At 41.6% G+C, this 15,138-nt stretch overlaps 1 protein-coding gene and 1 non-coding gene across 2 annotated transcripts in view; both read left to right on the forward strand.

Annotated features, from left to right (window-relative positions):
• Positions 1–15,138, forward strand: part of LOC134672204 (dynein axonemal heavy chain 10) — a 119,635-nt gene that overhangs the window by 102,157 nt on the left and 2,340 nt on the right. Inside the window, exons 78-92 of the mRNA XM_063530105.1 lie at positions 248–402; positions 1,203–1,421; positions 1,653–1,817; positions 2,183–2,291; positions 2,965–3,128; positions 3,966–4,061; positions 4,500–4,678; positions 5,202–5,361; positions 5,523–5,724; positions 6,447–6,589; positions 8,360–8,518; positions 10,762–10,933; positions 11,634–11,765; positions 13,279–13,438; positions 14,174–14,393. Coding sequence (XP_063386175.1) covers positions 248–402; positions 1,203–1,421; positions 1,653–1,817; positions 2,183–2,291; positions 2,965–3,128; positions 3,966–4,061; positions 4,500–4,678; positions 5,202–5,361; positions 5,523–5,724; positions 6,447–6,589; positions 8,360–8,518; positions 10,762–10,933; positions 11,634–11,765; positions 13,279–13,438; positions 14,174–14,393 — 2,435 coding nt within the window. The remainder of the gene's footprint in view (positions 1–247; positions 403–1,202; positions 1,422–1,652; positions 1,818–2,182; positions 2,292–2,964; positions 3,129–3,965; positions 4,062–4,499; positions 4,679–5,201; positions 5,362–5,522; positions 5,725–6,446; positions 6,590–8,359; positions 8,519–10,761; positions 10,934–11,633; positions 11,766–13,278; positions 13,439–14,173; positions 14,394–15,138) is intronic.
• Positions 7,977–8,048, forward strand: Trnaq-uug (transfer RNA glutamine (anticodon UUG)). The gene has a single exon. It is a non-coding gene; the product is annotated as a tRNA-Gln (tRNA).

Below are 15,138 nucleotides of genomic sequence, written 5' to 3' on the forward strand. Positions count from 1 at the left end.
CCCGCTAGTGTTTTTACACTCCAAAATGGAGCAGCACGGCATATTCGTAATTATTTCTAATTTTTACTGGAATCGTTTTCACATCTGACATGTCAAAAGCGCCATGCTGAACTGTCACACGACTGACAATAGTCTGTGCTGAAAATGTATGCAGCTAACCATAATCTTGCCACACGCTATAGACATACGTTTCACTTCTATTACTTCTTTGTTTTGTGGTATAATGTATTGTATTGTACTGTCGCAGTGGAGGGCGGACGTACATTCGTGATGCTGGGTAGCAATGAGGTGGACTATGATCCTCACTTCCGCATGTATCTCACCACTAAGCTGGCCAACCCGCAGTTCAACCCCGCCGCGTACGCCAGGGCCGTCGTTATCAACTACACAGTCACTGTGCAGGTAGGATAAACTGACTACTATGGAGTCTATGGAGTTATAGACCGACCGCCGTACGCCTGCCGCCCGCACCTTCTCCGCCACCCTTAGTCGTCCCACCCCGTCGCCCCCGTACCGCGTAGGCGAGGACTCATTTAAGCGGTCGGTCTATAGGTCGACGACACCCTCACTTTCACATATACCACACCACCAAGCTGGCCAACCCGTAGTTCAACCCCACCGCGTACGCCAGAGCGACGTTATCAACTACACAGTCACTGTGCAGGTAAGATAAAGTGACTACTGGGTCGACTACTTCACTTTCACATTATACCACACCACCAAGCTGGCCGACAAGCAGTTCAACCCTGCCGCGTACGCCAGGGCCGTTATCAACTAATTCAACTATACTGTCACCGTACAGGTACAAAAGTACTACTGGGTCGAGTACACCCTCGCTTCCATACGTGTATCTCATTATCATAAAACGGGCGTATCCTATGAACAGTCGCCATCAGATATATCGTAGCGGACGAGGTACTCAAACATTTCGGAGCAGCATTACTTTTCAATAAATTCGTTACACTAGTTATGGTCAATAACATCAGAACATGCAATTCGTCATAAATATAAGAGCAGCGACTTTTCAATAAATTCGGAACATATAACAAGGAAAAAATATCAGAAAACACAGAACGACAAAGGTATCTACGCAGTCAGGATGATCATAAAGATCGGAACACAACACAGGTCAATCGGGTTTACATTTACAATACCGCCACTAGTATCTGCAGTAACTGAAATGAATTAATACATTCTAATAGGGTTTAGAAGACCAGCTCCTCAGCGTCGTGGTGAGGGCCGAACGAGCCGATTTGGAAGAACAACGCGAAAGCCTCATCATAGAGACCAGCGCCAACAAGAGCCTGCTGTCCGGGCTGGAGGACAGCCTGCTCAGGGAGCTGGCTACGTCTACAGGCAACATGTTGGATAACGTGGAGCTGGTCAACACCTTGGAAAATACAAAGGCGAAAGCTAGTGAGGTGAGAAATCTAAAATTCTGAAAAGTCCAGGTGCAATCCGGCAAAATTCAGAACAAACTGTTTCTATTTTTTTAAGTAGGTATTTGGGGTTTATACAAAAATTTACGCATTAGAATTTGCTGTTTGATGATATCTTTCCAGTAGTACCTAGTAAGTTTGTTAGGAAAACCGTCTTCCCGGCAACTTTCCAAACAACAAAGTCTGTATGTGCACTAATATTTTTTCAACCAGGTGATGGAGAAACTAGCTCTTGCCGAAGCCACAACGAAAGACATCGAGAAATTACGTGACGGTTACCGACCTGTGGCCAAACGCGGCTCTATATTGTTCTTCGTGCTCTCCGATATGGCTGGAGTCAACTCCATGTATCAGTACTCGCTATCGTCTTATCTTGAAGTGAGTATTGTCTACTTCAGATTTCCCTCCCTCCTCCTCCTTGTGTCGTATTCCTCGTTGCTGAGGGTCTTGGCCTCCACGAATTATTTTGTGGACTAACAGAATTATTTCAGATTTATAACATACATATTTGAAGGTTGCATAAGGTCACATTCTTTTATTGGAGTATAGTTTGGCTTTTATTTGTGTTGGTATTGTGTGCATGTATTTTCTTATGCCGATAGAAGGTACCTCTATACCGTAACAAAGGTATTCGCGAATCTTTTGTTTTCTATGCCCAAATATATACGACATATAACTGGCATCAATGACTGCATTGATTAATGGATTTTGATATTTTTCTCAGTAAATCCTTTATGATCCAGGTGTTCACGTTCTCTCTGCGCAAGGCCATGCCCAATGTGATCCTGACTCGCCGTCTCCGAAACATTAACGACATGCACACAAAGAACGTCTACGACTACGGTTGTACTGGTGGGTTTATAATATACTCGTAGTCAACATCAAATAGATAGTGACGCCCAAAATATATTATAACACATTTTTATTATCAGATATAAGATTTTTTCCCAGTGGCGGATTTGCCCTAAGGCACAGTAGGCCCGGGCCTAGGGCGGCAAGATATTTAAGGGCGGCAAATTGCGACAAAAAATTCGCTGATGGTAACGAGAAATAGCTCAAAATGTACCTAGTCAATATTATGGGTGCCTCGAAAGGGGCGGCTAGCGGCTACAGGGCTTGGGGCCTAGGGCGGCAAAGACTGCAATTCCGCCACGGATTTTTCCGATAAATTTGACCACTTTCGACGTCACTATAGATTGTAGTTAAGCATTTTCGGATAGATACCTATAATTTATAATCTTTAATGTTTTCATCATCATTGGCCACAGCATCTTTGCAAATGATAGTTGCAGCGACTAAGGAGGTATTTTGAGGAGGTAGTCTACATAGAGCCTACATCGGGTGCGATGACTGTATCGGCATTTCTTGCCGCATCGATCACAAATATGTCATGACTTCTGGTGGTCCATCAGCTCTACGAATTCGTTTCTGCTTAAGTTGGTACAACCAGAGCGAATTTTTTATGCGTCCATATAAAGTTGAAACGAAGCACCAGCCAATCTAATATAATACTTTCACTTTCAAGGTATATTTGAACGGCATAAGCTGCTGTTCTCTTTCCAAATGGACATAAAGGTGGAAATGAACGAGGATAACGTTAGTCAAGCGGAGCTGGACTTCTTCATTAAGGGCAACGTGTCCTTAGAGAAGGCTGCCAGAGCCAACCCTACTACCTGGCTACCCAACGCAGTAAGTACTAATGCATTATTACCAGAAATCGAATTTTGGGGGCAAAATTAGAATACAGATCCATACAGAAACCTTGTAAACTCCATTATCCATAATACCCACGCTTTTCGCATGTACCACTAATTGATCGGTCTCAGCGTTAATTTTGGAAAGGGAATCAATATACGTTTTTTAAAAGGACTGTAAGACTTTTAAAGCCTTACGGAAAGGTTGTCCATCGCGGTTCAACGTGGCAACGCGGCGAGCGTGATGGGCTCTTTTGCATCTGGAGGGGCGCGGGGCGAATTTTGTGAATAGTTTTTGTGTTAGTTAATAAATAAATAAATAAATAAATAAATAAATAAATAAATATTTTAGGACATTCTTACACAGATTGACTAAGTCCCACAGTAAGCTCAAGAAGGCTTGTGTTGTGGGTACTCAGACAACGATATATATAATATACAAATACATACTTAAATACATAGAAAACACCCATGACTCAGGAACAAATATCTGTATCATCATACAAATAAATGCCCTTACTGGGATTCGAACCCAGGACCATCGGCTTCGCAGGCAGGGTCACTACCCACTAGGCCAGACCGGTCGTCAATAGTTAATAGTTAATAGTTGTTAACTTGTTAGTTTAGGTTAAGATTTTTGTGATTTTGTAATTTTAAGTTATACTTAGTTATAAATTTAGTTTTAAAGCCTCTTCTTTAGTTTAAGAATAATGATGATAGTGTCTGTTTGGAAATAGAAGAGTAATGAAATGTATGGGGACCAATACATTCCACGATTCTTCTCTTTCCGAACAGACTCTACCTACTTATCTGTACCTACGCTTATTTTCAGGGTTGGCAAGACATAATAAAGCTGAGCAACGATTTTCCGGATGCATTTGCTAGTCTTCCCGACCACATCTCTCGTAATGTCGATGACTGGCAAGAGGTACCTAAATAGTTTTTAAGATTACATCCATATCACAGGACATTATTTTCTTAGACAGATTGACTAAGTCCCGCAGTAAGCTCAAGAAGGTTAATAGTGTAGCTCAAGAAGGCATGAAATATTTATCCTCAGACGATAATACTCGTATATAGTATAATATACAAATACTTCAATACATAGAAAACATCCATGACTTCGGAACAAATATCTGTGCTCATCAGTCTCATCACACATAATGTAAATTAAATGCCCTTATTGGGGTTGGAACCAAAGACCATCGGTTTCGTAGGCAGTGTCACTAGTGTCACCACTAGGCCAGACCGGTAGTCAATTATTTATTATATTTGAAATTTACATCTCAATTTGAACAAGAACATGTCCTTCCCATTTATGATTTTATAGTAGTTAGACCTGATGAAGCAAAACTGCTTTTTTCAGTGGTTCGACAGCGACACACCAGAAACTTCGCACATTCCCAACGGATACCGTGACATCCTGAAGCCCTTCGAAATCTTGATGCTGCTGCGATGCTTCCGTGTGGACCGCATCTACCGTGCGCTCACTGACTATATCACTGTGACCATGGGCGAGGAGTATATCACCCCGCCCGTTATCAGGTTTCAATATTAGAATACTACAAATTACAGGGCGACGTGTCAGCGACAGAAGTGCTCAGGCATGACAGGACTGTTGGTATTAAAAATACCCTAACACACTTGCAAAGATACAAACACCTTCATGGGTACCTTACATTATGGATTGGTACTATTTTTTAATTATTATTGGGGTATTGTGGGCCTTTGAGCGCCACGTCGACCAAGCAGTGATCTATTGTGACGGCCCTTTAAATTTTTCAAATTCACTACTAATGCCCGTTGATTCCAGGAAATTCCAGATTCTTTGGGCCGTACCTAATGCTCTGTACCTCATAGGGTTGCAATAGTACGTGTCGCCCTAAGTAGGTACTTCTTTTTCACATTAGTGTTCCACAGGAACAGATCATGTGCATAGCAGTCTCCTCTGATTCCTGGTAGAACTGGCATGCCGCATCTTTTTTTTTTGGTCTTCTTCCTCGCGTTATCCCGGCATTTTGCACGGCTTTCTTGGTACCATATTTTATGAATCTACTTATATTTTCAGTTTCGACGCAATTTTTGAGCAAACCAGTCCGTTTACACCGGTGGTGTTCATACTGAGTCCCGGGTCCGACCCAACTGCAGATTTGATGAAACTGGCCGATCGCTGCGGGTTCGGTGGAGGCAAATTCAAGTATTTATCACTTGGTCAAGGCCAGGAAGGGGTAAGTTCTTGACTTGTAGTGTGGGTATTATCTTCTGGCCTCTTTAAGTAGTGCCTAAATAAATAAAGTTTAGATATCTCTCTTTAGGACATGTAGATGCTCCGATAAATGGAAGGACTTGGAAATAAAATTTGATAATAAAATGTGTACTCATTTCCCAGACTGCCCTCGCTTTGTTAGAAGGCGCGATATCCCACGGGCAATGGCTGATACTCCAGAACTGCCATCTCCTAGTATCCTTCTTGCGAGAGCTGGAAAAACAGTTGGAGTTGATGGAGAAGCCCCACCCGGAGTACAGGCTGTGGCTCACCACGGATCCCACGCCCACATTCCCTATCGGCATCCTGCAGAGGTCGCTCAAAGGTAATAATGGCTGGAACAACCCCAAAACTGCTACCTTCTGGTATCCTTGTATTCCTTGTTACCTACGGGAACTAGAAAAAACCGACCGAACGTATTTCCAAAAATCTTTCTAACATAGTAGAAGCCATTAAGTAGGTTAAGTTCCATTTGATCCATCTGAAAATTTGGAAAACCCGTTCGGATTAAATTAAATTTTGGCAAAAGTAACATCACACCAAAAACAGTCCGAGGCAGTGATATTTAGATATGACTGCGTAATGTAAACATCTGTGTAAACAATATTCGATAATATATGACGCAATGTTATATCAGAATACTTTCGAAAATTTTGCGACGCATGCTAAGCACGACGCTAACACTACACACGTTGGAAATATAATCCATAAGTATCTTCTGTGTTCGTACCTATAGGTATGTTTATCAGGCGTATTCGAATTTTATTTATTCGATATTATACTGATCTGTAAGTGTCAAAAGTGATATTTCTTCAACCAAAAACGTCACCTTTGGCACTGACATCAGTATCGTATTGGCAACATATGGAATAACTTTTAATTTGAATACGCCTGTACAGTCAGCAGCAGAATTGCTATGCGGGCCAGGTGTACAAAATGAACTTATCGCGACTTTATTGTTAAGAGAATAAGAGCGTGTCAAGGTAATTTTGAACACCTCACCCGCTTAGCAACTTCTGCTGCTGACTGTACCTATGTGTTTGACAGTGGTGACAGAGCCGCCTAACGGTTTGAAGCTGAATCTGCGGAACACGTACTTCAAGATGCGCGCGCACGCCCTCGAAGAGTGCACGCACCCTGCCTTTAAGAAGCTCGTCTACGTACTGGCCTTCTTCCACGCCGTGGTTCAGGTATGCACATCATCATCTCAGCCGAAAGACGGTATCGTCTTGGGTCGTCCCATTCGTATTTCGTCAAGTTCTTAAATTAGTCCTATTATGCTTTCGTCACTCATTCTACATTGAAAGCCACCGAAGATTGTGACGAATGTAGAATGGGTGACGAAAGCAGAATAGGATTTCAACTACGAATGTAAACCTATTCTAATTTTTAAATTTAATTAAGTATAGTATTATAGTATACTGACACTTCACAGTCAAACTAAATGTTCGTTTTGTGGAGCATTGAATATGTAACAAAAAAGTTGTAACTTCTAGTACTTATAATAAATAACTAATTAAATAAAAAAATAAAAAAAATCGAATGGGACGACCCAAGACGATACCCGAAAGACATCCACTGCTGGACAAAGGCCTCCCCCAAGGATCTCCATAACGAACGGTCATTCGCTGCCATCAACCAATGGTTTCCCGCGACTTACCAGATCGTCGGTCCATCTAGTCTGGGGTCTTCCCACCCTGCGTCTTCGAGGTACAATTACGAGTAACTTAAAGATGTGTACAATGAACACCCAATAAAGTATTTTGGTGTTTATTGCTGATTTTTCTATGCTGTCTGATAAACCACTTAGAGTTAGACCGTAAAAAGTCTGCAGCGATTTTGATAGCAGTGCAAGTGTCATTTTAAACGTCAAACTTCTATGGAATTATGAACTATAAATAACACTTACACTGCGTGGGCTATCAAATCCGCTGCAGACTTTTATTGGTGCGACTATAACACACGATGCCAGGTGACCTGACATCGCCACCTTGAGCCTCGCGTTAGCCATGGGATGATGATAATATGTGACAAAACTCTTTTTCTCCAGTCTCTACTTAGGGGAGAAGTGGCATGAAGGAAGTATATAAACAAATGCAAGTGCCTCTTTTAAAGCCGGACTCTTTCATGCCACGTCTCCGCTATACTAAAGCTAAGAATATTATAGTTATTAAAAACCTAGCCTCTATAACCACTTAGTTTAAGATGAATGACCGTAACCAAAGATAAGTAGGTACACCGTGACCATTGATAACATTCATGACTAGTCTAATCATTAACATAATACCTATTGACATACTTATGTACCTACTTAGGTACACGGCCTTGATTTATAAAGTTTGGCATTACGATCTTATTATTTGATTAATTGTACTTGTACACACCGACTTTCAGACATCAATTGCCGAGTGTTATGGAAAAACACTGTAAATATTTAAACATTTGCAATTAATGTCTATTCATTAAAATTTTCACTAAAACAATGTTGCAGCACCTCTAGCACAATAAATGTTACAATTACTTATTTAAACAAATGGTCAAACAATGCAATAGTCAATTTCGTCGCCTACTCGAACCGGTTCCATGGTGTAATGGTTAGCACTCTGGACTTTGAATCCAGCGATCCGAGTTCAAATCTCGGTGGAACCTGCTTTTTTGTTTTGCTGAAAGTAAAGCTAAGATTTGCGAAGCAGCGCTCGCAAATTTAGTTTTCTAAGTAACGCTGGTACTTTTTTTTTCTTTTTTTTCGGAAGGAGTTTATTCCAATTCCAACCGTTTTTATTTATTTTTATTCAAATTACTAACCTATTTTTATGAATGAATAATCTTAGTACATTATATGCAAGCCTGAATATAATATTATCGTATATATAAGTCAGTTTAGGGATTTGCGTTGTCAATATGATTGAACTTTTAATTTATGTAGATTTCTAATATACTTAAGGTTCTTCTCTTGGCAGGAACGACGAAAATACGACAAAATCGGATGGAACATCTCATACGATTTCGGCGAGTCGGACTTCAACGTGTGCATGCAAATTCTGAGTACTTATCTCGACCGGTGCTATGCGGCCAAGGGACCCATTCCGTGGTCCACTCTGAAATACTTATTCGGAGAGGTATGTTTAAATCACAGGGCATCAAAAATCATTTGCGTTTATATGTGTGCGCGCCACGTCTGTACTGTACACACGTCATTGTTGGGTAAGTCGCTTTACTGAGAGGACGCCAGAAGTCCGCCAGATTCATGTCGCGGCCAGTCGCGGGGCGAGGTAATGCGAGTCGGGGCGGGGCGGTGCGTGGCCGTTCTGTATCATAATACTATTACTTATTCTGTGATTTAAATATAAGGGCAGTAAGATGAGTCTGGTGAAAATACGATAACTTTTAAGAGATGACACTACTCTGCTTCACCATTTTCGTTAGCATTGTGCGATAGAGCAGCGATATGTCATGTCAGCGTGAAATTAGCTGTAAGTATTTCTCTTATTTAATGCCGTGTACACATACTGTAGTATACCCTATAATGGACGTGGAACCAGTGATGGGACAAAAAAACATAATTCCTCTAAAATAAGTATCTAAAAGTAGTTTATAAACACTGGCTATATATTATCATAAATAAGAGTCCTAGAGCTGTTTCAGTTTAAAGTTTCATTAAATTTGGTTGCTTTTTAAGAAATTGGCGTCAACCCAAAAGTTGTCGTGTCACTGAAAAAAAATAGCACTACGAATTCTTAACAACTTCCCTAAGAGAGGAGAGTTAATTTATTAAATTTTAATTAATTAATACTTGATGAAAACTAGAATGTGTTTTGTTAATTGCATTTACCATGAGATAAGGTATACAACACACCTATGTTGTGACTCCAGATGTAGAAAAATAGTGGTATTTGGCCCAATCCCATTATAGGAGCTGTAAAACTGCGTACCTCCTATGATGGGACAATTGACAGAATGATGCTTGCCACGCCATAATTTCATGTTTAAACAATACAGAAGTAAAATGTAGTTACGAAATATGTCAATCAGGAGGTATTCTTAGACTTCGGATACATTAATATCGTTTTTCCAAACTTTTATTTAACTTGCCCTGTTAGTTAGTGTGGGTCCAATTTTGGTAGCTGAATTTAAGCCACTTTTCGATTTCCGATTCAGTTGAAATTTTGTGTAAGTACGTAATTATTAAGTATGCAAATCGGATGATAATGCAATATTATGATAACATGGACCTAATCTGATGATGGAGACAGGAGGTGGCCATGGAAACTTTATCGCAATAAACCCTTACTAATTGTGTTTGGGTATATTAGAATTGTCTCGATGGATCTAATACAATAATAATTGGCTGTGGAAAGAAAAATACATTCAGCGATAAAAGCTTATACCAAAAATTGATTTTTTTGCCGTAACATATTCCCCATTTCAATATTTTATACTGATAGAGCAATGTCCATTATAGGGGGCCCATTACTGGATCCACGTCCATTACCGGGGGCCCATTACTGGAGCTTTGGTGTCCATCACTGGACAAAAAAAGCATAGTTTTAATTTGTTAAATATGTGGAAACTAATTGCAGTATCTTTGATACAACATGCCTAAAATATGAAAGACGGATAGGACTACCAACTTTTAACACGCTAAGCGGTTGACCATTTACAATTTACATGTATAAGGGAAATATCATAAATACTCCAAATTTCCTCTTAAATGTCCCATGACTGGTGCTGTTACTATAATGGGTTAACGTAGGCCAATCTTGCCAATCTTGGGGATGCAGTTATGTATAAGAGGAGCAAGCGATATTGCTATCTCATCCCACCGCATCGCTGCGTCACTTAGATTCGTATATGTTGGCCCAATAGGTATTTGTCGGCAACGGTATATCAGGATTACTCTACGTAGTGCTGAAGGTCCATCAGAATATTGTTTTAATGCTGTCTAAAGTATTGTAATGTTGGATTTGCTTTCTGATCACAGTTATACTTGAGATAACGTTTTTAGGGTTCCGTACCCAAAGGGTAAAACGGGACCCAATTACTAAGACTTCGCTGTCCGTCCGTCCGTCTGTCACCAGGCTGTATCTCACGAACCGTGATAGCTAGACAGTTGAAATTTTCACAGAAGATGTATTTCTGTTGCCGCTATAACAACAAATACTAAAAACAGAATAAAATAAAGATTTAAATGGGGCTCCCATACAACAAACGTGATTTTTGACCAAAGTTAAGCAACGTCGGGAGTGGTCAGTACTTGGATGGGTGACCGTTTTTTTTTTCTTTTTGCATTATGGTACGGAACCCTTCGTGCGCGAGTCCGACTCGCACTTGCCCGGTTTTTTAATAAATCGCTTCTGCACAGGTGATGTACGGCGGGCGCGTGATTGACGATTTCGACCGTCGCGTGGTGAAGACGTACATGGACGAGTACATGGGAGACTTCTTGTTCGACAAGTTCCAGCCCTTCCACTTCTACAAGGACTCTACGTTCGACTACGTCATACCGCCCGATTTAGAGCGAGAGGAATATATCTGTAAGTCGGTGCGAAGAAGCCTTTTTACACTGGGAGGATGGTCAGGTGGTTGTGTCATTGTGATCACTTTTTAAAACCAGGTTACCCCTTTCTTTTAACAGAAATTTGTAGGTGCAGTTTGCCCACGTAACCGTGGGGTTGTGGAAGCGGGAGTCGCTGCTCCTGGACGCCCGGCAGGGCAAGCGCGTGGATAGTTCACTTCGTTTCTATGAATTGTATATAACTGTCATTTTATAGAAAAACCCGACTCAGCCCAAGCGATCCTGTAGTCTAATAATCATTATCGGAGTTCTTATAATTCGTTTATATTTTGGTCTTCTTCTTCTTCCTCGCGTTATCCCGGCATTTCGCCACGGCTCATGAGAGCCAGGGGTCCGCTTGACAACTAATCCGATGATTTGACGTAGGCACTAGTTTTTACGAAAGCGACTGCCATATGACCTTTCACCCAGAGGGTAAACTAGGCCTTATTGGGATTAGTCCGGTTTCCTCACGATGTTTTCCTTCACCGAAAAGCGACTGGTAAATATCAAATGATATTTCGTACATAACTTCCGAAAAACTCATTGGTACGAGCCGGGGTTTGAACCCGCGACCTCCAGATTGCAAGTCGCACGCTCTCACCGCTAGGCCACCAGCGCTTCCGTTTGTATATTGCGTTTATATCTTGGTCATTAGATACCTACTATTCTGCTTCCAGTGTTCCTCGACACATTACCGCTGGTGAATTCCCCGGAGGTGTTCGGGCTGCACCCCAATGCTGAGATCGGCTACTTCAGCCAGGCCGTGCGCGAGATGTGGGGACACCTCATAGAACTCCAGCCAAAGACAAGTCAGTAAACGTGTCTGGAAAAGTTTCAATAAATCCGAAAAAATCACGACTATAACACTTTTTGATAATTTTTCGTCAATAAATAATTTTCTGTATCTGCCTCTCTATCAAATATTGCTCAAATATGCATGAGCGTAAGAAAGGCAAGATTACGTTTTTCGATTTTTCGATGTTCGCCTTCCCCTCTGTGATTATTTCCAAGAAGTTTCCCAACTGTTTGGATCCTTTCTGCAATTTGCACATCAGTAGTATAATACGGGCTGCAATAAAAAAATCTGTTTATCTCATTATTTAGGTATTTTATATGTTTTCGATATTAGATAGGGTAGTCTAGTATTTGTTATTGTTAGTTTTTACCCTAAATAAGACGTAATACTTTATTATATGTAAGTATAACATATTATATGTAGTATGTTTAACATTATTACTGTTTAATTTTGAATAATATATTCCATGCTGCTCTCTACTTAACAGCTTCGGTTCTGAAAAGTAAGTATTAGCTTGACCACTAATAGTATTCTTCTTAAGTAAGTACTAAGCCAGGTAAGTACTACGCGAATAAATCAATGAGAATGATACTTAGCTTTTTACATCTAATTGCTAATAATTGGTTTATTCTGCGCCGTTCATTAATAATTATTGTCGTGATTTATTTTTTACCTAATCCATCTAAACAAGTAAAACTGACGATGACGATTTGAATGTTATTTTGCTGCCTTTCTAGACGGAACGGCAGGTGAGTTTAGACTACAATTTTATGGTAAATTGCTAATATGAAGGCCCAGTAAGTTCGTGTTCTTCTCTCACTTTCACAGAGCGTAAGCGTGAGCGAGATGGAAGTGCGTGCTCCCGGGGCGCGGATATCATGTTTTCTTATATAAGTTTTTGTACCTACGTTACGTTCAGGATCTGTGGTAACGCTTCTCGCCACTAGAAACTCAACACGGTTCGATAAGGTAGATGTACATATAGTCCAACCACTTAAAAGAGTCCTCGCCTGCGCGGTACGGGGGCGACGGGGAAGGACGACTAAAGGCAGCGGGGAAGGTGCGGGCGGCAGGCGTACGGCGCTCGCTCCCTTCCCGCCACCCTTAGTCGTCCTACCCCATCGCCCCCGTACCGCGCAGGCTAGGACTCTTTTAAGCGGTCGGTCTATCAGGTACTTTATAATGAACCTTACGTTTGATAGGACCTGTACCGAGTAAACATTACTCATAAGTCTCATAACCCATAATACATGATTCCCATCCTCGTCGCCAAATGAGATATATAGGAGCCGGGAACACTGAGATAACTAATAAAAAGGCAAATGCACGTCCGTTCGTATTAGAAGATAAATTTCGAGAGACAAGTTAAAACTACCACCAATTATGACATTAAATTATTTATCAAAATCTTAACCTACCCGCGAGTTCACTGACCGAGCGATCAGCTGTGATACATGTCTATGTATATACCTTTGGTGCTATACATGTACATATATCACAATTCTAAGCTCTTATTTGTGGTGCAGGCGAGGGCGGCGGAGCCATGTCGCGAGAGGACTTCATCGACAACATCGCCGTGGACGTGCTCGACAAGCTGCCGCCGCTGTACGAGGTGTGGCGCGTGCGCAAGGCCTTCGAGATGAACCTGACGCCGACTGGCGTTGTGCTGCTGCAAGAACTAGAGCGGTACGAACACCAGCGATAGTTGCTAAGCGCGCGAGGTGTTCAAAATGATCTAGACGCGACTTTATTGTTAAGAGAATAAGAGCGCGTCACGGTAATTTTCAACACCTCGCCCGCTTGGCAACTTCTGCTGCTGACTATACTAAGAGCACTTATCTGACCATCGGTAGCCTTTGTTTCGTTAAACTAGGTAGGTACCTATGTCATTTACAAATGGTTGGTTTACTGTGTCAATGACGGAATTACTTCTTTTTCTTCCTCAACTTTTTTTTTACAAAACGCTCGCTATATCATTTTTATCACGTCCGCCAATCTCGTTAAAAACTCCAAAACTTTGAACATTGAAAGGTCATGGAAATATCTCATCAATCTCATAATTTTTAGTGGTGAACATTCCCAAATGGAACCTTCCTTTAATTCTTATGATAATGACCAAAATTTATTTCAAGAAAATTTTCCCAGCTGTTCTTTAAGGTTGTATGGAAGAGATCGCTCTTCAGCGATAAGACCGCCTGTTGTCTGCCTCTATATTGAATCAATTGTTTCTTTTCTTTTATATCTTTGTACTGCGCTGTGCCAATAAAGAGTAAGTTTTCAATCTATCTCTTTGAAAACGTGCACATCTGTAATTCGACACTATGATTCCCATTTTCTCGAAGTATACATAGAAAAGAGCGAAAGCTGTCATATCATCATCACTGAGAATGGGACTCCCGCTAATACCAAAATATGTTCCAGGTTCAACCGCCTGATCAGCCGCATGCGTACAACCCTGACACTCCTTCGCAAGGCTTTGGCTGGAGAGATCGGCATGGACGCCGTGCTGGACAATGTGTCCTACAGCCTGTTCAATGGACAACTGCCTAATGTGTGGCGCGCACTGGCGCCGGCTACTTGCAAGGGGCTAGGGGGGTGGATGGACCACTTTATGGCTCGGACTAAACAATACTCTGACTGGGTAAGTGTTCTATTAGAATCTGTTCAATGGATAACTGCCTAATAGTTAATGTGTGGCGTGCACTGGCGCCGGCTACTTGCAAGGGGTTAGGGGGGTGGATGGACCACTTTATGGCTTGGACTAAACAATACTCTGACTGGGTAAGTGTTCTAGAATCTGTTCAATGGATAACTGCCTATAATAATGTGTGGCGCGCACTGGCGTCGGCTACTTGCAAGGGGTTAGGGGGGTGGATGATGGACCACTTTATGGCTCGGACTAAGCAGTACTCTGACTGGGTAAGTCCTACAGCTCGTTCAATGGACAACTGCCTAATGTGTGGCGCGCACTGGCGCCGGCTACTTGCAAGGGGCTAGGGGGGTGGATGGACCACTTTATGGCTCGGACTAAGTGGTCCACCGATAGCGTAAGTGAAATTTAACACCAGCCATCTGTACGGGGCGAGCTGGTTGGTTTAATTACTTCATTGCTGGTTGGGTAGGTACTACAACTGATTGGATGGAATTTGATGGATTCTACGGTAAACTCCCTCCCTAATTGTAGCTCTCGCTTGTCTAGCCAGGGCAGCTGATGCACTAAGTACGTCTTTGATTCGGATCTAAAAGTACACTGACTGGCGTATTTAATTCTTTAGAGATCGGTGTTTTCACCGCATTGTGTATTCCAACATGCACACATTCACTACCAGACAAAAAACGGCGCACTACCCTAGAAACCGGTCGTCTATAGCTGCGTATAAAACAAC

This window comes from Cydia fagiglandana, chromosome 16, assembly GCF_963556715.1.
Source record: "Cydia fagiglandana chromosome 16, ilCydFagi1.1, whole genome shotgun sequence".
In the NCBI taxonomy this organism is placed as follows: Eukaryota; Metazoa; Arthropoda; class Insecta; order Lepidoptera; family Tortricidae; genus Cydia; species Cydia fagiglandana.